The 26,760-nt window shown below is 36.3% G+C and overlaps 1 protein-coding gene across 3 annotated transcripts in view; it reads right to left on the bottom strand.

Moving 5' to 3' along the window:
• The window catches only part of LOC137175520 (C-type lectin domain family 4 member F-like), a 103,581-nt gene that overhangs the window by 44,139 nt on the left and 32,682 nt on the right, over positions 1–26,760 (bottom strand). For 2 of the 3 annotated variants that reach the window (XM_067581192.1, XM_067581212.1), the window contains 4 exons: positions 19,539–19,613; positions 3,421–3,504; positions 2,111–2,185; positions 1,127–1,210 (listed from right to left, as the gene is read on the bottom strand). In XM_067581192.1, coding sequence (XP_067437293.1) covers positions 1,127–1,210; positions 2,111–2,185; positions 3,421–3,504; positions 19,539–19,613 — 318 coding nt within the window. Of the gene's footprint in view, positions 1–1,126; positions 1,211–2,110; positions 2,186–3,420; positions 3,505–19,538; positions 19,614–20,114; positions 20,205–21,966; positions 22,216–26,760 lie in introns of those variants that run through there. The other variant, XM_067581202.1, reaches the window with a different exon arrangement.

The raw sequence follows: 26,760 nt of genomic DNA, 5'->3' as shown, positions 1-26,760 counted from the left end.
AGTCTGTCCTAAAACAATAGTCAGGTGTCAGAATGAACATTGAAACATGTTTTTCTTGCTGTAATCATTCCTCCTGTTCATATGGGCAATTAAGAGATCTCTTCATAATGCACTTTCAATGTAAGTGATGGGGACAAAATCCACAGTCCTCCTTCCATGAAGATCTTTATTTAAAAATGTATGATATGAGGCTGCAGCTGCACAAATTAGTCAAATCAAGTCAAAATCTTTCAAAGTTACCGTTTTTTAGTGCCAAATTCCTTCTTTTTGTTACGATCCTTCCACTGCAGCTTAACAGGAAAACACTGTCCATCGAGACCCAAAGAGGGAAACTTAATTAAAAAAGACTGAAACTGTGGAAGATATCTGCTTCATTTGACTAACTCAGGTGACTGAAGCATCATATTATCTTAAGATAAACTTTTAAATACATCTTTGCTCAAACGAGGACTGTGGATTTTGTCCCCATCACTTACACTGTAAACATGTTTGGAGGGGATCTTCTAATAGTCAGTATGAACAGGAGGAATGATTACAGCGAGCAAAACCTGCTTCAATGTTCATTGGGTTCCTGGCTGTTGTTTTAAGAGAGACTTGAAAAACTGTGAACCCGTCCTTTAATATCTAACTTTGACAAATATGTAACACCCTAAATAAACAATGATTACATGATCAGTTAATAACAGATTTAAAGAGAATCAATCAGTTCAAATGTACATTATTGTCATTTGTTTATCAGCTATATCCCAATAAATCAACATCAGACCATCATTACTAATGACATTGGTTCATTTTTCTAACATTAACAGTCAATATTAGGATTTTTACCATATGAATAATATAAATAGTTGTCAACCATTCACAATAAGATTCACACCACTTTCACACTAGATGATGATGAAATCTGAGTTAAAATGATTTTTTTATCAATCAAATCAGATTTTTTTCCTTTACATCACACAACACATAATGCTGACATTGTTTCCAGAGCACGAGTAGTCGGCTGAGACAACAGCACATAACATGGCTGCATATCAATCTTCTCTGCTGCTCATGTTGTCAAGTGTGACAAATGGACTGCAAAACTTTTTGTGATTGCTTGGTGCAGTTTAATTTTCACACTTACCAAAGTCAGTCAGATTCTTCCTCAGCTCATCTCTCTCCTCAGTGAGGGTTTTAAAGCTGGCCTCAAGGTCCAGTGTCTTGTTATCTGAGAACAGAAAAAGTAATATGAAGCTGTCATACAACAGCATCAAAGCATGTCCACAAGTACAGAGATGATGTACTTTAAAACAATATGGAAATTGTGTAAAGTTTAATATTGTTAAACTGTACATAAACCATTCCCTCATACAAAGCCAAGGTGATATATGTGACTTTATATCTGCAAGACTAAAAGCAGAACATTTTGACTGGGGTTTAATTTTTACTTTGATGGCCAAAATGAAAAGCATGAACTAAAAGCTTTAATGTTACATCCTCTTTTTTCTCAGTGGTATAGTATCACACAAGCTTTGCATTAATTAAACAGACATCAGTTGTGTTACTGCTATTAAACTTTCTGATTGTTTCTGATTGTAAACTTTCCCATACATGTACCTCTGTCTTTAAAAGTCAGTCAACCACAAACTCTTATGTGCTGCCAAACAGAAGATAATATCAGAGACTGCAACGTAGCCTGAGAACACAAACTGAGGTGAGGTCTATGTTGTCATTGATCAAGTGATCTACACACTGATGAAAACATATGTAGACTGGAACATTTAAGAAGCAGTCAGAGCAAGTGATCGTGATCATCATAGCTTGTAATATAATATAATTTTTATTTAATTCAATAATTGGATGCCATTGATGCTCAACCATGAATGAATCACTGATGGCCAGTTGGCTGTTGCAAGAACAACTAACTCAGTGACACATTTCAGGAACTTATAAACTCTTGGTCCCAAACTGAACCCATGTACATCAGTGGATCATGATACCGGTCTTTCTGGCACTGACAACATTTAAATGGCAGCTTTCATCTGACATGAAGCATTTTCTAAATATTACACTTATACAACTTTGGATACAAGTCCTTGTTATTGGTGTAGTTCATCACTGTACTAACCACAGTCACTCAGGTTCTTCTTCAACGTGTCTCTTTCTTCGGTCAGGCGTTTGTAGCTGGTACTGTAAGAATGGTCTGAAAGAGAAGAAAGACTTTCATGCAAATTGTGCAATAAGTTGGCCATTTACAACAGAGAGATTACCATCAGTTGCAACAGAATTGCAGCATACCAAAACATAGGAGACACTTCATTTTAAAACTGAATTTCCATTTAATATATAAGCAGATTTACAGGCTGAAAATTCTGACATTGGTTTAATTTCTTAATGGTTATTTTGCTTTGTGATTCTAAAGGCCCACAAACTTGTATCTCTCTCTGACTGTCAGCCAAATACATTTTTTTCTGCAATACCAAACAGGACAGAACTTTTAGAAACTGCACACAGCTGCACAAATTCATCAAATCAAGTCAATTGTTACTGTTTTTTTAGTGCAAAATTCCCTCTTTTTGTTACGATCCTTCCACTGCAGCTGAACAGGAAAACACTGTCCATCGAGACCCAAAGATGAGGGAAACTTTTAATTAAAAAAGACTGAAACTGTGGAAGATATCTGCTTCATTTGACTAACTCAGGTGACTGAAGCATCATATTATCTTAAGATAAACTTTTAAATACATCTTTGCTCAAACGAGGACTGTGGATTTTGTCCCCATCACTTACACTGTAAACATGTTTGGAGGGGATCTTCTAATAGTCAGTATGAACAGGAGGAATGATTACAGCGAGCAAAACCTGCTTCAATGTTCATTTGGGTTCCTGGCTGTTGTTTTAAGAGAGACTTGAAAAACTGTGAACCCGTCCTTTAACATCTAACTTTGACAAATATGTAACACCCTAAATAAACAATGATTACATGATCAGTTAATAACAGATTTAAAGAGAATCAATCAGTTCAAATGTACATTATTGTCACTTGTTTATCAGCTATATCCCAATAAATCGACAACAGTCCATCATTACTAATGACATTGGTTTATTTTTTTAACATTAACAGTCAATATTAGGATTTTTACCATATAAATAATATAAATAGTTGTCAAATCATTCACATAAGATTCACACCACTTTCACACTAGATGATGATGAAATCTGAGTCAAATGATTTTTTTTATCAATCAAATCAGATTTTCCTTTACATCACACAACACATAATGCTGACATTGTTTCCAGAGCACAAGTAGTCGGCTGAGACAACAGCACATAACATGGCTGCATATCAATCTTCTCTGCCGCTCATGTTGTCAAGTGTGACAAATGGACTGCAAAACTTTTTGTGATTGCTTGGTGCAGTTTAATTTTCACACTTACCAAAGTCAGTCAGCTTCTTCTTCAGCTCATCTCTCTCCTCAGTGAGGGTTTTAAAGCTGGCCTCAAGGTCCAGTATCTTGTTATCTGAGAGCAGAAAGAGTATTATGAAGCTGTCATGCAACAGCATCAAAGCACGTCCACAAATAAAGAGATGATGTACTTTAAAACAATATGGAAATTGTGTTTTAACTTTTAATGAAAGGTAAAGTTTAATATTGTTATACCGTATATATAAACCATTCCCTCATACAAAGTCAAGGTGATATATGTGACTTTATATTCACAAGACTAAAAGCAGAACATTTTGATTTAGGATTAATCTTTACTTTGATGGCCGAAATTAATTACCTTGAAAAGCAGCTGGATTCACAAGATCACACAAGAATCCATCTTGTCAGGCTTCAAGTTCTGCACTTGCGTCCAAACCATCGATGGTTCAGACCAATCAGCATCCTATAAGGATTCTGGCGTGATCTTGTGATCTCGCAAATCCAGCTGCCTCGCAAGGTAGGACGATGACAGAGAGATAGTTCATCCAATCACCTGCTGAGATTACCATTAGTTGCAACAGAATTACAGCATGACCACGACATAAGAGACACTTCATTTTAAAACTGAATTTCCATTTAATATATAAGCAGATTTACAGGCTGAAAATTCTGACATTGGTTTAATGTCTTAATGGCCCAAAATGTGATCCAAACCCTTCTTACTTGATCTTACAGCTTTGTTGTAACAGTAGTTTTAATATTATTTTGCTTTGTGATTCTAAAGGCCCACAAACTTGTATCTCTCTCTGAATGTCAGCCAAACACATTTTTTTCTGCAATACCAAACAGGACAGAACTTTTAGAAACTGTTATGTTTGGACAGAAATATGTAACAGTACACACTTAACACTTTACAGTCTTATATATAATAATCAGATGGTGAATTTCAATGCAGGGTAGACACAGGGTGGACGTACAAATACAATTCAAAAGGACTCACAGAGAGCAAGACGCAGGGAAATGTTGAGAGCAGCTTGTAAGATACACAGGAGTCCAAGGCACACAACAACCACTCTGTACAATTTTCTCCCTGGGTGCAGAAATCACACAGACTCAGAGTAAAAATTTAATCAATTATTATTATTATTATTATTAATTATTTAATTTACTTAATTAATTATTTTGTTTAGAATTATTAAAATTTTCCTTGAATGGAAACAACAACAGTCATGTCCTGTTGACATGACTGTCAACAGGACAGATTACTTCAAGGATGACATTTATGTACTATTTTTTAAATTGTTTTTGCTACTCACATTACACACCATAGTCTATAATAAAAGTTTGTCTTACCATCCAACTTGACAGTAATAGCAGTACAGTCCTGTGCTTTGACTTTGGGTGGTGGAGCGTATTTCCAACATATAAAACTATTACTTGAAATAACATGACTGATGTAAATCATATTCACATCTGTGGTTGACTAAACTCTACTTGAGAGGTGCTTCTAATCTTTAATGAAATACATTGTAAGCAATATGTAATATATAAGCCTCTTTCACAACAGACATTTTGACTTGTCATAGCAGGAAAACCACAGGTGTTACTAACAATATTAACGATGTCTCAGTAAGTCATAACAGTGTGACAGTGAGCCAGCAGGCATAATATCAGGACCCTGAAACTGAAGCAGCTAAATGTAATTCAGCCATTGTTAATTTCATTATGTACACCTGTGCTTTTTCTACTGCCACATGTAAAACTGTCCTCAGTGAAAAAGGCTGATGGGAGCTTTTTCTCCGTCTTCATGTGCCCCCCACACATCAGTGTCCTTGACAACTGCCTGTGTATGTTCGCCTTGGAGAAGTTCTCCTCTGAACGCCGTTTTGATGACACGCAAGTGCGGTCTTTAGTGGGAGTCACGCATTTGGGATTAATAAATTCAAATGAATGTGCCTCTAAGTAAGAATTGAGATTAGTATTTATTGAGATTAATTAAAATGAACATGTGGTAATGATGGAAACTTTATGCCTTCAAACATTTGATCAAGTGTTTGTAAAATTATGAAGAAATGTTCAAACAGGTTTAGAAATACAATAACAAATTATTGCTGATGATAGCCTGAATCTTCTTTTTCATCTTCCTCATCTTTGGTGCAAATACTTTGATATGAAGAAGTAGTAGTAGTCATACTAGTAGTAATAGTACTAGTAGTAGTAGTAGTCGTAGTATTAGTAGTCATAATAGTAGTAGTAATAGTACTATAGCAACAATTCAAAGATTAAATTTGTGAAAATTTGTCATAATTTAGTGATTTGAACTACAGCTCTGAAAGTTTCTGAGGAGATAGGCAGGCCCCTTCATGTCATTGTGTATAAAGTGAGGGACCATCAAATAATTGACTCAAACAGATTGTATACCACATACTACAAGTGAAATAAGAAGGTAGAAAAAAAATATATGTAAGGTCAACACAGTTACTGAATAAATTACACGTTATTAAAACAGATCTATACATTATTTTATGCATTATAAAATGAACTCTCACAAACACATAACTATCAAACTTTGCATTTCATGTTTACATTTTTATATTGTAAATAGAAAAGATGAATGTTTACAATATGATTACAATATTTGCCCCTAAGGTTAAAACTGAGAATAAAGATGTTTGTTTAGTTATAAGATTTCTGTCTCACCAGGCTCTGCAGCAGCCATCATTTCATCGTCTTCAACGTTGTGGCTCAGCACCAAATTTTATCTACTTGGGTTAGACAAATATGTATGACGATGTTTCGATGTTAACTGCTTCCTCTTTTCTATTTTTTTTCTCTGCTTCTGCAGCCACACAGGTTTGGTCTCAACTTCCACCTTTATTTGTTCCCACAGGGCAATTGGTTTTGCAGCAAGACATAGATACAAGATGATAAAATACATAATATAATACATAATATAATATAAGTTTTGGTCTTCCTTATTTGCCATTCTTCCTCAACATAAACTTCTCCATATAACGGACTTTGACTGCTGCTCTGGCAGTCAGAGCAAACCACGTAACACTATGTATTCATGGTGTATAAATACACTCATGCTGAGGGAAAGCCACACGAGGGTTTCTTGTAAGTGTTACTGTCATAGAAAGTCGTACATGTTGGTCATCACCTTTTAGAACTCTTTAGTGGAGATCAAGTCAAGTTTCTGGATGAGAATTTAAAATGAGTCACAGTCAGCAGCAGATGATAGTTGGAGAATTAATATGACAGGTCAGTGGTGGTAGATAAAAACTGGCAGGGATTAACAAATATTGATCTATTGCCACTTTTATTTTTTTTACTTTATATGGCAAGTAAGTCTTTTATGAGTGGTGGACATGGACTTTACAGAAACTCTGCTGTGTTTTCCTGCATCTTCTTTTAAGGATACAGACGTCCTCTTTTTCCAAGGAGATGATTTGACAAGATTTCACTGTTTGAGGTGTTAAAGGGGCAACTGTATCCAGTGCAGCCAAAGCTTATCGCTATATTTCTTAAAACTAAATGGCTCAGGTTGTTATCTAAATAAAAGGACAAATGATCCCTTACATTGTCAAAATGAAGGCATAATCATATGTTTATTTAATCTATGTTTATTGAACACATGAAAACTCACTGAGAGGTCATTGACTGTAAGAAGCTTGCACTTGCATGATCACAGTGGTTACTTGTCACAGGCAGGGCTCACTTGAAATGTGTAAGATTTTGGTGGTTAAAGCCCCAAGTCTTCCTTGGTAAGTACCTAGGAGAGTGACTTCCAGTTGATGTTTAAGACATTTACACATTTAAAAAGTATGTTTATATGTATCTGAATCACATTACAGATAATACATTACAGCCATTATTTTCTACAACCAAAGCAGTGAACTTATGGCTGGATATTTGAATCTATGCAGCAATAACTTTTCTGGCTCGGTCCTCATTAAGCTGACTAAATGTGAAAACAGGGTTTACAAGTGAAATGTAATGAAAAAGACACATTTTCAGTTGTAGTCAGGTTAGTGTGGATGTGATATCAGCACTGCTTTAGTTTAACTGAAATTGAGAAATGTATCTTTTTGTCCTGATATTGCCTGCTGGGTTTGGATGCACAGCTACAGAGAGGCTTTCTTTTCACAAATCCAGAAGTGTGAAACTTGACATCCTTCATCATTCCAGCTCTTTTCCAAATCATAATACTTTATTTCCACACAATCTTTCTTTCCAAGACCAGGGAACCCAACGGATATGAAGGCAAAACTGAAGACTGTGTAGAAATAAGGCTCCATGACAAGAAAAACAGCTGGAATGATATAGCATGTAAAGATCAAAACTTCTGGATCTGTGAAAAGATGGTGTCTCTGTAACGCAAGCTTGAAAGTCCCTTAGAGGAGAATGATGTAATAACTTCACTGCAGCAGACGCTAATTTCTTATTTTATGAACACAGCTGTAATGCTTGCCTGAATACACTGCCTTGCTTGTATGGTTAGCCATCAGAAGCTTGAAAAACAAAAGTGTTGGTCCTGATGGGATTCCAACAGAGGTCCTAACGCATGGGGGGTACCTCCTCACATGCCGCCTGCACCTTCTGATCACAAATGTTTAGCAATCTGAGATGATCCCACAAGAGTGGAAGCATGCCAAGATTGTGATCATCTAACAAATAGAAGGGTAAAAGTTGTTGGAAAGGTGCTGGCAAAGGTCATGGTCAACAGACTGGTGGAGCACATCTCTGAAAATGCCCTTCTAGAAACACAATGTGGCTTTAGGAAAGGCAGATGTACCACCAACATGATCTTTGTCATACGACAAATTTAAGAGAAATACCGCAAGCAGAGGAAAGATTTCCATGTTACCTTCATTGAACTCTCTCAATCAATCAATTTTTATTTATATAGCGCCATATCACAACAGAAGTCATCTCAAGGCACTTTTCACATAGAGCAGGTCAAGACCGTACTCTTTAATATACAGAGACCCAACAGTTCCCCCATGAACAAGCACTTGGCGACAGTGGTAAGGAAAAACTCCCCTTTAACGGGTAGAAACCTCAAGCAGACCCCGGCTCTTGGTGGGCGGCCATCTGCTTTGACCGGTTGGGTTGAGAGAGAGAAAGAGAGAGGGAAAGGGGGAGGGGGGACAGAAGAAAAAAATCACAACAACAACAACAACAAGCACGAGCAGCAACAGCCAGGGAAGGATGCCATCAGGACTGTGAAGGACCGCGAAGGTTCGGCCCGGAACTCAGCTTTTCCTGTGAGAAGAGAAAGCACAAAAAAAAAAAAACTCCGGGGAAGAAGCAAAGTTAGTGACATGCATTGATGTTACATGAATGCATACAGATGGAGAGGAGGAGGAGGAGGAGAGAGGAGCTCAGTGCATCATGGGAAGTCCCCCAGCAGTCTAGGCCTATAGCAGCATAACTAAGGGCTGATCCAAGGCGAGCCTGGTCAGCCCTAACTATAAGCTTTATCAAAAAGGAAAGTTTTAAGCCTACTCTTAAACATAGAGAGGGTGTGTGCACCCCGGACTGAATCCGGTAGATGGTTCCATAGAAGAGGAGCCTGATAGCTGAAGGCTCTGCCTCCCATTCTACTTTTAGAGAATGTAGGGACCACCAGTAAGCCTGCATACTGAGAGCGCAGTGTTCTAGTGGGATAAAGCTCTCTAAAGCTTTTGACACCATAAATCAGACACTGCCATGGAAACAACTCTCCAAAATTGGAGTAGCACCCAAGTTCCTCTCCATCCTCCAACATCAACACCTGAACCAACATCAGAGCCTTTCTATGTGAAAGCAGGGGTAAAACAAGGCTCTTCCATCACGAGGAACACAGATGGAGTCCAATGAATACTGGCTGAATGGAAACCTTTTAAATGTCTGATGGCTTCATGCAAGAAGGTATAAACTTGCCAGGTATATCAAGGTAAATCAAGTACGCCATATGCTGGGAGCATACCTAGTGGACTTCTGGTAATTTTGTGGCCAGGCTTGCCTGGTGCACCTGTGGCACACAAATGGATTTTCTCAGAGAAGCTTGTTGTTGTCTGGGTCATAAAGCAGCTCAAATATGCGGCCAAGAGCAGATGATGTCTCTTTTTAAGTTAAATTCATATTGACGATATTGATGATCCAGCAATCACCATTTGTTCTGTGCATATAGTTTGCAATTTTACTTGTCGTCACAATCCATCTGTAGTTCAAGCCGCAGTGATATATATAAAATGAAAGGAATTATTCTAAAAGTTTAAATCTCATTTGACTCTAAAACTATGAGTTAAAATGACTGCTATTCATAATATAGCAACATAAACCTGATCCTGAAAAAAATAAATTGGGATTTTAAACGCACAATATGTAATTTCTGCTGCTAGGGGTCTCTCAATCAAAACAATAACAAGAGACGGAGTTTGATGACATTGTGAAGTAGCATAGGATCATTGGAGTTATTGTCTTCATTGTTAAACAACCAGCTTCTCCAAGTTAGGATTACTTCAGTATTCATAATTCAGGATATTTTTACCAGGAGCTGAATGTCCGCAGAGGTTTCCCCCACTCCAAAACAAACAGACCCGGTTAAAACACTGAGTAAAGCAGTTTCACATAAAAAATAAGTGTTTATCCAACGCAGTCCAGCGGGCACAGGTTGTCTGGGAGAGGCTGCTAGCTGAACTGCTGCTAACGTTTGCTCAGCTTGTTCCTCCAATAACTTAAGATCCAGATGTCCGATGACTAAAATCCCTCATCCAGTTAAAAGATATAGTTAAAAACGACCAAGATCGAAAAAGTTTATCGTGAAAATGTGGCTTAAAACTGAATAAAAGTCAATTTATGACACCATTGTGGTGGACAACCACAACACCCACGTGTTACCTTGTATATCAATGTAGCATATCAATCCACATTTTAGATAATAATGTTAAGCTAGAGAGGAATTGACTTACGGTACATGATAGAGATGTAAAGCAACTTTGTACATGAGAGCAATATAATGAGGAGCACTGCAGTGAGCAGGTATCAAACACACAACCTTGTCCTCTAAGGTGAAGCTGATCAGAGAGCAGTGTTCTAAACCACTGAGCCAACAGACATTCACAGAAATGAGAGGAAAAAATCTCCATTTTGATGATGAAAATGTATTTGTCTCAAACTAGAGCTTGAGGCCCAGAGATTTGTACATCATTAGTGAAAGCAAGACTAGTTTAACATGAGAATGAATGATATGTGTAAAAAGTGTTTGAAGGAAGAGAGAATCTGTAAGTTTAAGAAACTGCAGTGAGATAAGACACACATCCTGCAGACTGTATTGCAGTCAATGAGAACATGACAGGGACTCTCTATCAATTAAGGTTCAGATCTCAAAAACTATAAGTCCTATGTGAAATGTATTTACATTTTGAGAGAGAGGAGGCTTGTGGCAACATACTGAGGCAAGATATGTGCTTGAGGAGTTAAAACTGTGGGAGTGACAGCAGTTTAGAAAAACATTTCTGCCCTAAAAATATCTGTGCTCTCCACTGTGCCTGATCACACTGGTGATACCTGAAAATGTCAGAAAAATACAAGCACACATCTGCTGAATGAGATGCACAGATAGACAGTTGAATGGTTTTTATAGCACAAAGTATGCAGCAGTTGAAATGCCGCAAAAAACATACGGAAGATGGAATAAGAATAAAGAGTGAGAAGAACAATGTGTGATTGCTGGAAGCAATGTCATCTCCGCAGTGTAAGAGGTTCAGGTGGCTCTGGCCTTGATACGTTTCTTTCATTACCTTATATTGAATATGTCAACATAAAGTAATGAAAGCTTGTACTTTCAAACATGGAAACTTTCTGTTTTTAACAACACTGTTGTACAGGATGTGGTTGCTAGCTATGTACACACCTATAATCAGAGTAAATAAATGTGCTGAATTTCTTCTTACATGGAAGCTGCCTTTCACCTACTAGATGTTATCACAGCGGAAGCCAGCACTTCCTTATCTCTCTCTCTGCTGACACTGGCCAAGAAACAGTCCAGCAATTTACTCACTGTAAAACCACAACTTGTTGTTTTTACACTTACATACAGGTTTTTAGCTATAGTAAACAGCCAATACTCAATCTGCTTAAGTCAGTCCCAATACTAATGGAATTTGTACATCTATGAAACCAAAGCAAAAACAGATAATAATTATTGTGGAAATTTAAAGATGAATTCACAGAGAGCAAGCTGTCTTTCAGAGTTTTATTGTTCACATTTGCAAATGCAGCTCCCCTAGTTTACTAGGCTTAAGAGATACTGTAAAAGTTCAGTGCCAGTATTTGTACATAGAGCTGCGTGTGCCACAAACATCCCATATTTGTCACCCTAATAGGTTTCTTTGAATTAATTCATCATGTCTCTAGGGAGTTTCTCTGGGTCTTCTGAGAATTAAGATTTATCTGCCTTTCCTCACTGGACTTTCCCTCTCTGCCTCTGTCTAATGAGAAGTAAAGTTATGCACAGCTCACGTTTGATGCTACCTGTTAGGAACATTTTCACACAGGAAGCAGAGAGACAAAGTCTTACAATTTGCTTTTGGCTATAAAGGCAGTATAAGATAATAACTTAAGATAATTACATAAGGGTATAAGTTTCCGTTTCAATAATATTTCATATTTATTACAGGTGTGTTTAGTTTCATCCTCATACTTACTAAAGATAGTCAGCTTTCTCTTTAGCTCGTCTCTCTTTCGTCACATTTTTTGAAATGGCCTCAGTATCTGATGTTTCATCTTCAGAAGTGTCTGAGAGAGAGCAGAAAGATTTACACATTTCAGTTTATTACTGTAGTTGAACACTGAGGTTGTCTCAGGTTACCATCTTGGAAATGTCAGTGTACCAGGGGAGAGAAAACCCACACTGACATCATTTAACCTTTGGAAACTTAGCAGCAAACAAAATGTCAGGACATAAAACATAACAAGACACATTTTTTAATACTTTTCTGGAATTCTTTGACAACAGCTACTTTGGTCCAATTTTTAACACTTGTATAAGATATTTGTATATTTTAAAAAGGTGTTACAAGAGAAACATTTGCATTAAAGTATAGAATTAACATGGACATGTTTATATTAGCAACATGTTAGCAATGGGATTTATCTAATAATGGAAATGTAAAAAGTTGGACTCATTGAAAAGTTCATCCAAATTGGCAGATGCCTTTACTGAATTTTAAAATAGCAGTTCAAGTGCCCATTATTATTTTTATTTTTTATGTTTTATTATTATTATACAAATCAAGACATTTTATATCTTAACGTATAATAAAGTGTATGATGTCAATTTTAACTTTGCTTGTATGTTTTTTTTCACAGCCAGGTTGTGCCATGCAATTTATAATCAGTTCAAATTAGTAACTATAATAATACAATTTGCTCTGTACTTTGGATTGTACTTTGATATTGTTGAATGAAACACTTGAAATTGTGTGACATTGTATGAAATTGTACCGATAGTCCTGACAACTCAGAGGTCCAAATCGGAAAGCTGAGATGATATCTGTAGCCCACTGGACAACAAATACGTTTACAAGCCCAAAAAATATAAAAATGTACATTTTCAGCATGAACTCTTTTCTGTTATTTTGCCTTTTTTGGACAGAGAAAGAGACAGACAGGAAACATGGGGAGAGACAGAGGGGTATGAAATGCAACTTAAGTCCCCGGCTGGAACTGAACCAGGGACACTGTGGTTACAGCAAATGATTGTATGTACCTAAACCTCCAGGATACCAGGCACTCCATCATCTTTGTTGTATATAATCTCAGCTGACTTAATGTCCTTTAGATTATTGTTTTTCTTTCAGTACATTATGACTGTGTTGGTTACACAGTAATTTACTGTCATTCCTACTAAATTAATATCTATAACTACAGCATCAACCTATTAATCATAGATAAGTTTGTTTATTATTTGTGAATAATAAACCACATGCTCCTGACGAGTAATTGATAGTTAACATTAATAAAGCATACATAATGCACACTTTACTTTACAGGGAAATAAATAGTTAACATCTGTGTATTTATTAGTTCATGATTCAAGTTTACTAAGTTATCAGGATAACTTGGAGTCGTCCTTTGAACAAACCCTTTTAGTTAGTTATCCAGATGACTCAGTAAACCTGCTTCCTAAAGACCTTTAAATATACAGTTTGGTACATTTGGTATTGATGGTGCGTCTTCCTCCTTACACTCAGTATGTACTGTAAACAGTGTGGTTTTCTGTTTTATCTCCAATATCTATGACACATTTGTGGTTTTCAGTCTGTAATTAGAGAACTTTCAGGTTGAGTCATTTTTGGGGTTATGATCTGTTTTGTTGGATTCTGTTATAATCTGCATGTATTTCATCTCTATAAAAAGTGTTTTGGTGGCATTTGTCAATATCAATCAAGATCCTTTTTAACATATCAATAACTGATGGTGATCACTCAGAAGTCTGAGGACACTCAGGTTAGAAGATGCTGTTGTTTAAAACACATGTAGGAAAAATATTTATTCATATATAAAGAGGAATACAAGGGTAAAACGATCATAGAGGCTGTAATGTTAACAGAAATTAGTACATTTGACAAGCTTTAGAAATAATAATATTACATATAATATAATAAGTATAATAAGTATTATATTATATATATATATTATATAATAAGTATAATAAGTACCACATAAAAGGAGTGAACACAACAATGTTTAGACACATAGAAATAAAACTGGATCTGTATCAACAGATTAAAAATAGATAAAAGCAATAGAAGGTAGATTATGAGATAGCAAGCACCAGCAAAAATTCAGTCACCCTTTGAGCTTAACCTGGAGTCTGGACTGTGGGAAGATACCAGAGACCCAAAGAAACCCACACAGACACACTGAGAATGTACAAAGTCCACAACGAAAGGCGACAGTGTTAAAAACTGAATCAACCTTGTACATAATTAGTAAGATTTTATTTTTATTTTTAAATGGATTTTTGAAAGAAAACGACAACGAGTGCAAAGAAGTTGAAGTCACATTGTCCTCTACATTTGTATCAACGATGGTAGACTAAATATTACAAACACTTTTCACAATAATGTAATACAATTCAACAGGGACACAACCTACAAAATGACCATGATGTTGAGTCAACACCTCTCAAAAACAGCTTCAACACAAACTAAACATTATAACTTTCATGAAGGGTGGATTTGTTGCTGGGCTGCTGTATTACTGCATAAGTTTCAGCTCTAGGTGGACCTAATACACTTTTAGCCATGATTGTGGTTCCTGGATTTTTTGGCACCTGGACTCCTGCATCAATACTGTCTTTACATCAGGGACCACAATGGAAACAAGTGTCCTCCTGTCCACACTGACTGTGAAAAGATCCCTTCTTGACACATTTCCAATGTAAGCAATGGGAGACAAAATCCACACGTCCTCGTACTTTGTAAAAATTCATTCTTAAATTCAGCTGAAGTTAATATGAGCCACTGATCCTTTGCTAATCTGCAGTTTAGGGACAGTAACACAAAGAAAGAATGTCCTCCTAAAAGATTGTAACTTTGGAAGATACTCACTTGCTGCAGATTACACAGGATTTTGTGGATTTTGTCCACTATTTTCTTACATTGAAATCACGTTAGGAAGAGATCTCCTCGGGGCCGTTACAGACAGGAGGAACGATGACGGCAAGTTAAAACTGTTTCAACGTAGCCACACACACACACCTGACTACTGTTTTAAGATAGGCTTGAAAAATTGGTGGTTGGTTTCCCATCTGAAATAATTATTTTTAATTCTCTTTTTTAATCTATAGAGTCAGATTGAGTGAGATGGAGAAATTTATCAATATCTTTTTCTGGTAGAAAATCGATTATAAAATTGAACTTCTTCTCAGGATAAATTTCTTTAGTTCAATGCTTTTTTATCCACCTCCTGTTGGAGAAACTTCATTGCATAATCTCACTATATTTATGGAAAGAGAAAAGGTCAAGAATTATATTATTATTATTATTATATTAATTATACTTTCAGGCCTTCCAGTTTGTTCGATAATAAACTGGTTCAATTCTTTTAAGTTTATATATGTGAGACTAAGCACATATGTTTCACATGTACACATTTTCTTTCTTCTCTTTATCAAAATTGAAAAAAAAAGAGATTTTAAAAATTGTGGACCTATCCTTTAAGATATAGTGCAGTGTGGGAGGTGACAGAATGAAGTTTAACCTGGTGAGACTCTGCGCTGTCTGTCCCATTCTTATGATGACAACAAAACACTTTTATTCAGCAATAGTATGTATTAGAAATTAATCAAAGTATGGATACATTACAGTCTATCATTTTCTAAACAAATTTGGATATTTGTGTCTGATGTCGCTTTGCCTGCAGCTTAGCAATGATCATGTTTCAGTGCTGTCTTTAGCTGAAAGTGGTAAATGAATCTTATCTTCATGTCTTAAACATACAGTAGTTATATATAGTAGTAGATGCCATGGTGGTGTGTAAGCTGAGTTAGAGAGACATTTTCTTTTCACAGATCCATAGCTTTCTATGTCCACATATTGCATCATTCCAGCCGCTTTCCTCATTGTCGAATCTTGTTTCTACACAGTCTTCATTTTGTCCTTCATAATCGTTAGGCTCCCCAGAGTGCCAGAAGCTGAAAACAAACCCAAAGGAAATGAGGTTTTAATAAAGAACACAAACCATCAAACATTTAATGAACAGCAACACACAGAATGTGGCCAAGTTAAACTTAAAACGATGACAAATCAAAATTATTTCCCTAAAAACTGTTGACAATGTAGTCAGCTTATAAAAATCTAAAGTCTACTCAGCTGCTATTGTGATTTGAAAGAGGCTTTAGTTTCACTACAAAGATTGATTTAGTTTGAATGAATATTAATGTGTGAACCTTGTTGTCAGTAGAGTCCCATCCACCCATTTCCACGTCCCCTCTCTCTCACGGTCAGTCAGTCCAATCCATATCCTCGTTTGGTATCGATTTATGAATGCCTTGTTTTTAAAGAGAAACACACAACAATCAATAAATATTTAACCAATTTCCGTCATCCTGTACCTTGATGAACTTGCATTCAATCAATATTTCACTCTTTCTGTGTCTGTGATAAACACTGATTAATCCATTAGTATACACACACACACACACACACACACACACACACACACGCAGACACAGACCTGTTCGTCTCTGCTGTTGACAACCACTAGGTCCATCCCTCTTTGCAGACAGTCATTTCTACTCTCATGCCAGGTTTTCATGTTCGAAGAAATATAATAGAAACTACCGCTGAAATACACCCATCCTTTTTGGGAGTAGTGAACTGTGAGCAAAAAAAAAGGACAAATCCTTAATACGCCAGTAACAAGAATTAACAAATTTCCTCTGGGGTATCAAAACTGCATCATATTATTCAGAAATATGTAAACAGGGATAATAAAGAAATCTATGCAAGAACAGAAAGATGATATATTACAGGCTTGGAGTCAAAGTGTTATAAATGTTTTATACAGTAGTAGAAATCTACAGAGTCATAACAAGAAAAGATAAGTTCTTAACTTTTCAAGTCTGTCCTAAAACAATAGTCAGGTGTCAGAATGAACATTGAAACATGTTTTTCTTGCTGTAATCATTCCTCCTGTTCATATTGGCAATTAAGAGATCTCTTCATAATGCACTTTCAATGTAAGTGATGGGGACAAAATCCACAGTCCTCCTTCCATGAAGATCTTTATTTAAAAATGTATGATATGAGGCTGCAGCTGCATAAATTAGTCAAATCAAGTCAAAATCTTTCAAAGTTACCATTTTTTTCGTGCCAAATTTGTTCTTTTTGTTACGATCCTTCCGCTGCAGCTGAACAGGAAAACACTGTCCATCGAGACCCAAAGAGGGAAACTTTTAATTAAAAAAGACTGAAACTGTGGAAGATATCTGCTTCATTTGACTAACTCAGGTGACTGAAGCATCATATTATCTTCAGATAAACTTTTAAATACATCTTTGCTCAAACGAAGACTGTGGATTTTGTCCCCATCACTTACACTGTAAACACGTTTGGAGGGGATCTTCTAATAGTCAGTGTGAACAGGAGGAATGATTACAGCGAGCAAAACCTGCTTCATTTGGGTTCCTGGCTGTTGTTTTAAGAGAGACTTGAAAAACTGTGAACCCGTCCTTTAACATCTAACTTTGACAAATATGTCACACCCTAAATAAACAATGATTACATGATCAGTTAATAACAGATTTGAAGAGAATCAATCAGTTCAAATGTATATTATTGTCATTTGTTTATGAGCTATATCCCAATAAATCGACAACAGTCCATCATTACTAATGACATTGGTTTATTTTTTTAACATTAATAGTCAATATTAGGATTTTTACCATATAAATAATATAAATAGTTGTCAATCATTCACAATAAGATTCACACCACTTTCACACTAGGTGATGATGAAATCTGAGTCAAATGATTTTTTTATCAATCAAATCAGATTTTTTTCCTTTACATCACACAACACATAATGCTGACATTGTTTCCAGAGAACGAGTAGTCGGCTGAGACAACAGCACATAACATGGCTGCATATCAATCTTCTCTGCCGCTCATGTTGTCAAGTGTGACAAATGGACTGCAAAACTTTTTGTGATTGCTTGGTGCAGTTTAATTTTCACACTTACCAAAGTCAGTCCACTTCTTCTTCAGCTCATCTCTCTCCTCAGGGAGGGTGTTAAAGTTGGCCTCAAGGTTCAGTGTCTTGTTATCTGAGAGCAGAAAGAGTAATATGAAGCTGTCATGCAACAGCATCAAAGCATGTCCACAAGTACAGAGATGATGTACTTTAAAACAATATGGAAATTGTGTTATACTCAAGCGGCAACCTCTGGGGCTGAAAAATGAAGCCAATGGGAAAGTGCCAAAAACTGCAGTTCCTTGAATGGCCACTTGAGGCTCCAAAAGCGAGTCAATCTCCATAGACAACCATGTTAAAATGACCAACTTTACAGCAGAAATAAACATGTTTACAGCCTGGTACAAAAAATGGTTTTGGTCTCTATAGCTAACTTACCCTTTCATGACAACTGTACGGGGGTGAATTTTTTTATAACTCACCTGTTTAAATTCATTAAGTCGTAAAGTTATACAGGTTGCTAGCTGCTAGGTGGCTTGTTTCATTCAGCCGCCCACTTTGATCTTCAAAACTGCTCTTCAGAAACCAATGGGTGACGTCACGGTAGCTACGTCCATATTTTTTACAGGCTATGGTTTTAATATATTAATGATAGGTGGTTTAATATAGTTGTACTGTTCATAAACCATTCCCTCATACAAAGCCAAGGTGATATGTGTGACTTGCAGAACATTTTGACTTGGGATTAATTTTTTACTTTGATGGCCAAAATTAATAGCATGAACTAAAAGCTTTAATGTTCCATCCTCTTCTTTCTCAGTGGTATAGTATCACACAAGCTTTGCATTAATTAAACAGCCATCAGTTGTGTTACTGCTATTAAACTTTCTGATTGTTTCTGATTGTAAACTTTCCCATACATGTACCTCTGTCTTTAAAAGCCAGTCAACCACAAACTCTTATGTGCTGCCAAACAGAAGATAATATCAGAGACTGCAACGTAGCCGGAGAACACAAACTGAGGTGAGGTCTATGTTATCATTGATCAAGTGATCTACACACTGATGAAAATATATGAAGACTGGAACATTTAGGAAGCAGTCAGAGCAAGTGATTGTGATCATCATAGCTTGTAATATAATATAATTTTTATTTAATTCAATAATTGGATGCCATTGATGCTCAACCATGAATGAATCACTGATGGCCAGTTGGCTGTTGCAAGAGCAACTAACTCAGTGACACATTTCAGGAACTTTAAAACTCTTGGTCCCAAACTGAACCCATGTACATCAGTGGATCATGATACCGGTCTTTCTGGCACTGACAACATTTAAATGGCAGCTTTCATCTGACATGAAGCATTTTCTAAATATTACACTTATACAACTTCGGATACAAGTCCTTGTTATTGGTGTAGTTCATCACTGTACTAACCAAAGTCACTCAAGTTCCTCTTCAACGTGTCTCTTTCTGCAGTCAGGCGTTTGCAGCTGGTATTGTCAAAATGGTCTGAAAGAGAAGAAAGACTTTCATGCAAATTGTGCAATAAGTTGGCCATTTACAACAGAGAGATTACCATCAGTTGCAACAGAATTACAACATGACCACAACATAGGAGACACTTCATGTTAAAACTGAATTTCCATTTAATATATAAGCAGATTTACAGGCTGAACATTCTGACATTGGTTTAATGTCTTAACGGCCCAAAATGTGATCCAAACCCTTCTTACTTGATCTTACAGCTTTGTTGTAACAGTAATTTTAATATTATTTTGCTTTTTGATTATAAAGGCCCACAAACTTGTATCTCTCTCTGAATGTCAGCCAAACACATTTTTCTCTGCAATACCAAACAGGACAGAACTTTTAGAAACTGTTATGTTTGGAAAGAAATATGTAACAGTATACACTTAACACTTATCTGTCTTATATATAATAATCAGATGGTGAACTTCAATGCAGGGGAGACACAGGGTGGACGTACAAACACAATTCAAAAGGACTCACAGAGAGCAAGACGCAGGGAAACGTTGAGAGCAGCTTGTAAGATACACAGGAGTCCAAAGCTCAAAACAACCCCTCTGTACGGTTTTCTCCCTGGGTGCAGAAATCACACAGACTCAGAGTAATTATTACGTTTCTCAGCCTAACGATAGAGTTCTTTTAAACATGACAATGGAAAACAATTGTGAAGCTGAAACCCGAGTGCTTTGGCTAATAAATATTTTAATTCATTAAATTTAATTAATTCTTATGAATATTATTATTAAATATTTAATTTAATTAATTAAACATTTTTTTTGAATTATTAAAATTTTCCTTGAATCGAAAAATGATGACTGTCAACAGGACAGATTACTTCAAGGATGACATTTATGTACTATTTTTTAAATTGTTTTTTTACTCACATTACACACCATAGTCTATAATAAAAGTTTGTCTTACCAACCAACTTCAGAGTGATAGCAGGTTACAGTCCTGTGCTTTGACTTTGGGTGGTGGAGCATATTTCCAACATATAAAACTATTACTTGAAATAACATGACTGATATAAATCATATTCACATCTGTGGTTGACTAAACTCTATTTGAGAGGTGCTTCTGATCTTTAATGAAATACATTGTAAGCAATATGTAATATATAAGCCTCTTTCACAACAGACATTTTGACTTGTCATAGCAGAAAAACCACAGGTGTTACTAATAATATTAACGATGCCTCAGTAAGTCATGACAGTGTGACAGTGAGCCAGCAGGCACAATATCAGGACCCTGAAACTGAAGCAGCTAAATGTAATTCAGCCATTGTTAATTTCATTATTTACACCTGTGCTTTTTCTACTGCCACATGTAAAACTGTCTTCAGTGAAAAAGGCTGATGGGAGCTTTTTCTCCGTCTTCATGTGCCCCCCACACATCAGTGTCCTTGACAACTGCCTGTGTATGTTCGCCTCGGAGAAGTTCTCCTCTGAACGCCATTTTGATGACACACAAGCGCGGTCTTTAGTGGGAGTCACGCATTGCACTACAGTATGTGGCATTATTACAAAAAAAAGTATAAAAAATAACTTGGGATTTATAAATTCAAATGAATGTGCCTCTAAGTAAGAATTGAGATTAGTATTTATTGAGATTAATTAAAATGAACATGTAGTAATGATGGAAACTTTATGCCTTCAAATATTTGATCAAGTATTTCTAAAATTATGAAGAAATGTTCAAACAGGTTTAGAAATACAATAACAAATTATTGCTGATGATAGCCTGAATCTTCTTTTTCATCTTCCTCATCTTTGGTGCAAATACTTTGATATGAAGTAGTAGTAGTAGTAGTAGTAGTAGTAGTAGTAGTAGTACTATTGGTAGTCGTAGTAGTAGTAGTCGTAGTAGTAGTAGTCGTAATAGTAGTAGTAATAGTACTATAGCAACAATTCAAAGATTAAATTTGTGAAAATTTGTCATAATTTAATGATTTGAACTACAGCTCTGAAAGTTTCTGAGGAGATAGGCAGGCCCCTTCATGTCATTGTGTATAAAGTGAGGGACCATCAAATAATTGACTCAAACAGATTGTATACTACATACTACAAGTGAAACAAGAAGGTAGAAAAAAAATATATATATAAGGTCAACACAGTTACTGAATAAATTACACCATATTAAAACAAATCTATACATTATTTTATGCATTATAAAATGAACTCTCACAAACACTTAGCTATCACACTTTGCATTTCATGCTTACATTTTGATATTGTAAATAGAAAAGATGAATGTTTACAATATGATTACAATATTTGCCAATAAGGTTAAAACTGAGAATAAAGATGTTTGTTTAGTTATAAGATTTCTGTCTCACCAGGCTCTGCAGCAGCCATCATTTCACCGTCTTCAACGTTGCTGCTCAGCACCAAATTTTATCTACTTGGGTTAGACAAATATGTGTGAAGATGTTTCGATGTTAACTGCTTCCTCTTTTCTATTTTTTTTTCTCTGCTTTTGCAGAAACACAGTTTTGGTCTCAACTTCCGCCTTTATTTGTTCCCACAGGGCAATTGGTTTTGCAGCAAGACATAGATACAAGATGATAAAATACATAATATAATACATAATATATTACTAATTAAATTAATATAATATAAGTTTTGGTCTTCCTTATTTGCCATTCTTCCTCAACATAAACTTCTCCATATAACAGACTTTGACTGCTGCTCTGACAGTCAGAGCAAACTATGTAACACTATGTATTCATGGTGTATAAATACACTCATGCTGAGGGGAAGCCACACGAGGGTTTCTTGTAAGTGTTGCTGTCATAGAAAGTCGTACATGTTGGTCATCACCTTTTAGAACTCTTTAGGGGAGATCAAGTCAAGTTTCTAGATGAGAATTTAAAATGAGTCACAGTCAGCAGCAGATGATAGTTGGAGAATTAATATGACAGGTCAGTGGTGGTAGATAAAAACTGGCAGAGATTAACAAATATTGATCTATTGCCACTTTTATTTTTTTACTTTATATGGCAAGTAAGTCTTTTATGAGTGGTGGACATGGACTTTACAGAAACTCTGCTGTGTTTTCCTGCATGTTCTTTTAAGGATACAGATGTCCTCTTTTTCCAAGGAGATGATTTGACAAGATTTCACTGTTTGAGGTGTTAAAGGGGCAACTGTATCCAGTGCAGCCAAAGCTTATTGCTATATTTCTTAAAACTAAATGGCTCAGGTTGTTATCTAAATAAAAGGACAAATTATCCCTTACATTGTCAAAATGAAGGCATAATCATATGTTTGTTTAATCTATGTTTATTGAACACATGAAAACTCACTGAGAGGTCATTGACTGTAAGAAGCTTGCACTTGCATGATCACAGTGGTTACTTGTCACAGGCAGGGCTCACTTGAAATGTGTAAGATTTTGGTGGTTAAAGCCCCAAGTCTTCCTTGGTAAGTACCAAGGAGAGTGACTTCCAGTTGATGTTTAAGACATTTACACATTTAAAAAGTATGTTTATATGTATCTGAATCAGATTACAGATAATACATCACAGCCATTATTTTCTACAACCAAAGCAGTGAACTTATAGCTGGATATTTGAATCTATGCAGCAATAACTTTTCTGGCTCGGTCCTCATTAAGCTGACTAAATGTGAAAACATGGCTTACATGTGAAATGAAATGAAAAGGACACATTTTCAGTTGTAGTCAGGTTAGTGTGGATGTGATATCAGCACTGCTTTAGTTTAACTGAAATTGAGAAATGTATCTTTTTGTCCTGATATTGCCTGCTGGGTTTGGATGCACAGCTACAGAGAGGCTTTCTTTTGACAAATCCAGAAGTGTGAAACTTGACATCCTTCATCATTCCAGCTCTTTTCCAAATCATAATACTTTATTTCCACACAATCTTTCTTTCCAAGACCATTAGGCTCCTTAGGACCCCAGTAGCTAAAATAAAAAAACAAATAAGTATTTATCAAATAACACAACCCAATAAGCATTTTATTATGCAATCAATGCATCAACGAAATTAAGTTATGAATTTTGAACAATTCCAAATCATAATCTTTCCTTTTTTGCATGTGTTACCAATATGTTTTTCCTTAAGATTAAAGACCAAATTAGTTATTTGTGCACTGTGCAAGATATTTAAGGCCTTTACTTCTGCACAAGACAATGATGTAATTTTAATTTTAAAAATGTGTAAACCTTGTGGTCAGCGGAGTCCCATCCAACCATTTCCATGTCCCCTTTTTCTCTGAGTCAGTCAGTCCAATCCACATGTTCTTCTTGAACTGGCTTGTGAAATTCTTGTTTATGAGGAGAGAAACAAATTGTAAACAACATAATATAGATAAAACTGATTGACTTTGTCTGTACTATGTCTTTCCTATGCGAAGATTCATACAGGTATATCCACACACACACACACACACACACACACACACACACGCAAAAACACAGTTGTTTGAGCAGACAGTCATCTGTGCTCACTTTCCAGGTTTTCTTGATTGAAGAAATGTAACGGGCACTATGGTTGAAATACACCCATCCTTGTTGAGAATAGTGAAAAACAGAAAGAAGCTGAATATCTCACTATCAACACGAATTAACAAATTAAGTTTGTTAATTCGTGTTTGTTTAATATTTGCAAACTATTCGTATGCTCTTATACAGCTACAAACCAAAGAGGCAAGGTGTATGTATGAGTGATCTATATGCTGGATCTCATGAATGCTCATAGGCTAAAAATTGTGAATAGAGTTCATTTCAATATAATAGCCAAAAAAAAAGCGTAAACTTAAAATTGGAAAGTTTGATCCTAATTCTGTTTTTTCTTAATGTTAATAAAGTGGAAACAAACTGTGTGAAACTGAGAAAGCAAGCAAAAAATTACAATTCTATGTTTTCATCTGCACACTCATAAAATATAAATTTAGCACAAAAAGTAAGGAAATTTGTGTTGATTATTGTTATTATTGATTATTTCTTTGTTGTAACAATGCTTCTTGGCAATAAATTTTATACCATTGGAAAGCCTGGTTATTTCCCTTTTAAATGGTGCCACATTTGTAAGGAACATGCATTTGTGGGATGAGCAGCAGAGCTGAGTATGCGGGTTATGCCCATGAAAAATTTGCCAAATCTTCTCTTAACTTATTCTGCCATTGACTCTTGTTTGGTGGATTGGATGATTGAAGTTTGAAGAAACAAGACATATTGGCAATTTAACAATTTATTCATTTAACAGACAGGAGCCTCAGTAGCGTGTGGAAGAACCATACACAGCCACAACAGCCTGGCACCTCCTCCTCATGCTGGTCACCAGCCTGGTCACACACTGCTGTGGGATGGCATCCCATTCTTCAATCAGCATTTGTCGCAAGTCAGCCAACATGGTTGTGTTGGTCACTCACGGACAGCACGCCCAAGTTGATCCCACATGTGTTCAATGGGGTTGAGGTCAGGACTGCTGGCAGGCCATTCCATCCTCTCCACTCCCAAAATCTGGAGGTAGCCTCTGATAAACCCCGCTTGGTGGGGGCAGGCGTTGTCATCTTGGAGGATAGAATTCGGTCCCAGACTGTGGAGATATGGGATTGCCACTGGTTGCCAAATCTCATCTCGATATCTCTCTGCATTGAGATTGCCTCCAGTGATGACAAGCCTCATTTTTCCAGTGAGAGAGATGCTGCCCCACACCATCACACTGTCTCCACCAAAAGATGTTACTCTATTGGTGCAGCAATCAGCATAGCGTTCTCCATGTCTTCTCCACACTTTGATCCTATGATTCAACTGCCATAGGCAGAAGCACAAAATTACAATGCTCTGATGATTGATGTAGTTTTATCATCATACTTTCCAAAGTTATTCAGATTTGTCTTCAATGTGTCTCTCTCTTCAGTCAGGTTTTTGCAACTGGCATCAATGACTAAAACAGAATTTGCATAGTGTATCCATGGTATTAATCTATCAATGATTCAGTAGGCTGTTGCCTCTACTTGATATCATAGAGTTTCTCTATTGTATAGCGGCTATCTGTCCACTCCGTTACATATTCCATACATATGGAGAATGATCCCCCTGCTGTCAGGGTATGTGGATACTTCTTTAAGACACACAGGCTTGCTCGGCCACACCCTACGGTTTACCTATAAAATACCTGTGCTAATGTGGAATCGCTGATTGTTTGATCTCCACCAGAGTCAGGGTACAGTGTGTGATAATCTGTGTAATGATTTTGAAAGACAGAAAAAATGTGTGTGTGTGTGTGTGTGTGTGTGTGTGTGTGTGTGTGTGTGTGTGTGTGTGTGTGTGTGTGTGTGTGTGTCCTTTTGAGTGTATGAATTTGTGGTTTGTGGCTGAGAGATGTAATGACAGAAAGAGTGGAAAATGTACTGGAGGTGAGTTCGCTGAGGTGGAAGATGAATGGAAATCATTTCCATTTCTATTGATTACTGTTTTTCTCTGTTAACAAGGATTTCACAAGAAAATTCCACAAGCTCACTTGGATCGGACTGACTAAGAGAGAGATTATATGGAAATGGGTGGATGGGACTCAGCTGACCAAAAGGTTCACACATTACTCTTTCATACAAATTAAATCAACCCTGAACTAAAGGCCTTAAAACTTTTTAAAAAACTTTTTAATAAATTAATCTGTAATGAATCACATGAGACTTTTGAATTTTGCAGTTTAAACCTGACCATGTTTTAGCATGTTGCTGTCTATCAAATGTTTGAATTGTTTTGTTTTTGTTGTTGTTGTTGTTGTTGTTGTTGTTGTTGTTGTTAAGATTATTTGTTTTTGGGTTTCAGCTACTGGAGCCCTGGGGAACCCAACGGATATGAAGGCAAAACTTAAGACTGTGTAGAAATAAGGCTCCATGACAAGGAAAACAGCTGGAATGATATACCATATAAAGATCAAAACTTCTGGATCTGTGAAAAGATGGTGTCTCTGTAACGCAAGCTGGAAAGTCCCTCAGAGGAGGATGATGTAACAACTTCACTGCAGCAGACGCTAATTTCTTATTTTATGAACACAGCTGTAATGCTTGCCTGAATACACTGCCATGCTTGTATGGTTATCTTACTGAAAAGTGATAATTATTGGGCTGGATGTAAATTGTGAAAACTACTTCCATCT

The sequence above is a fragment of the Thunnus thynnus genome, chromosome 3 (assembly GCF_963924715.1).
Source record: "Thunnus thynnus chromosome 3, fThuThy2.1, whole genome shotgun sequence".
Lineage (NCBI taxonomy): Eukaryota > Metazoa > Chordata > Actinopteri > Scombriformes > Scombridae > Thunnus > Thunnus thynnus.
Note: the sequence above shows the minus strand (reverse complement) of the source record. Positions and strands in the feature narration are given on the sequence as shown.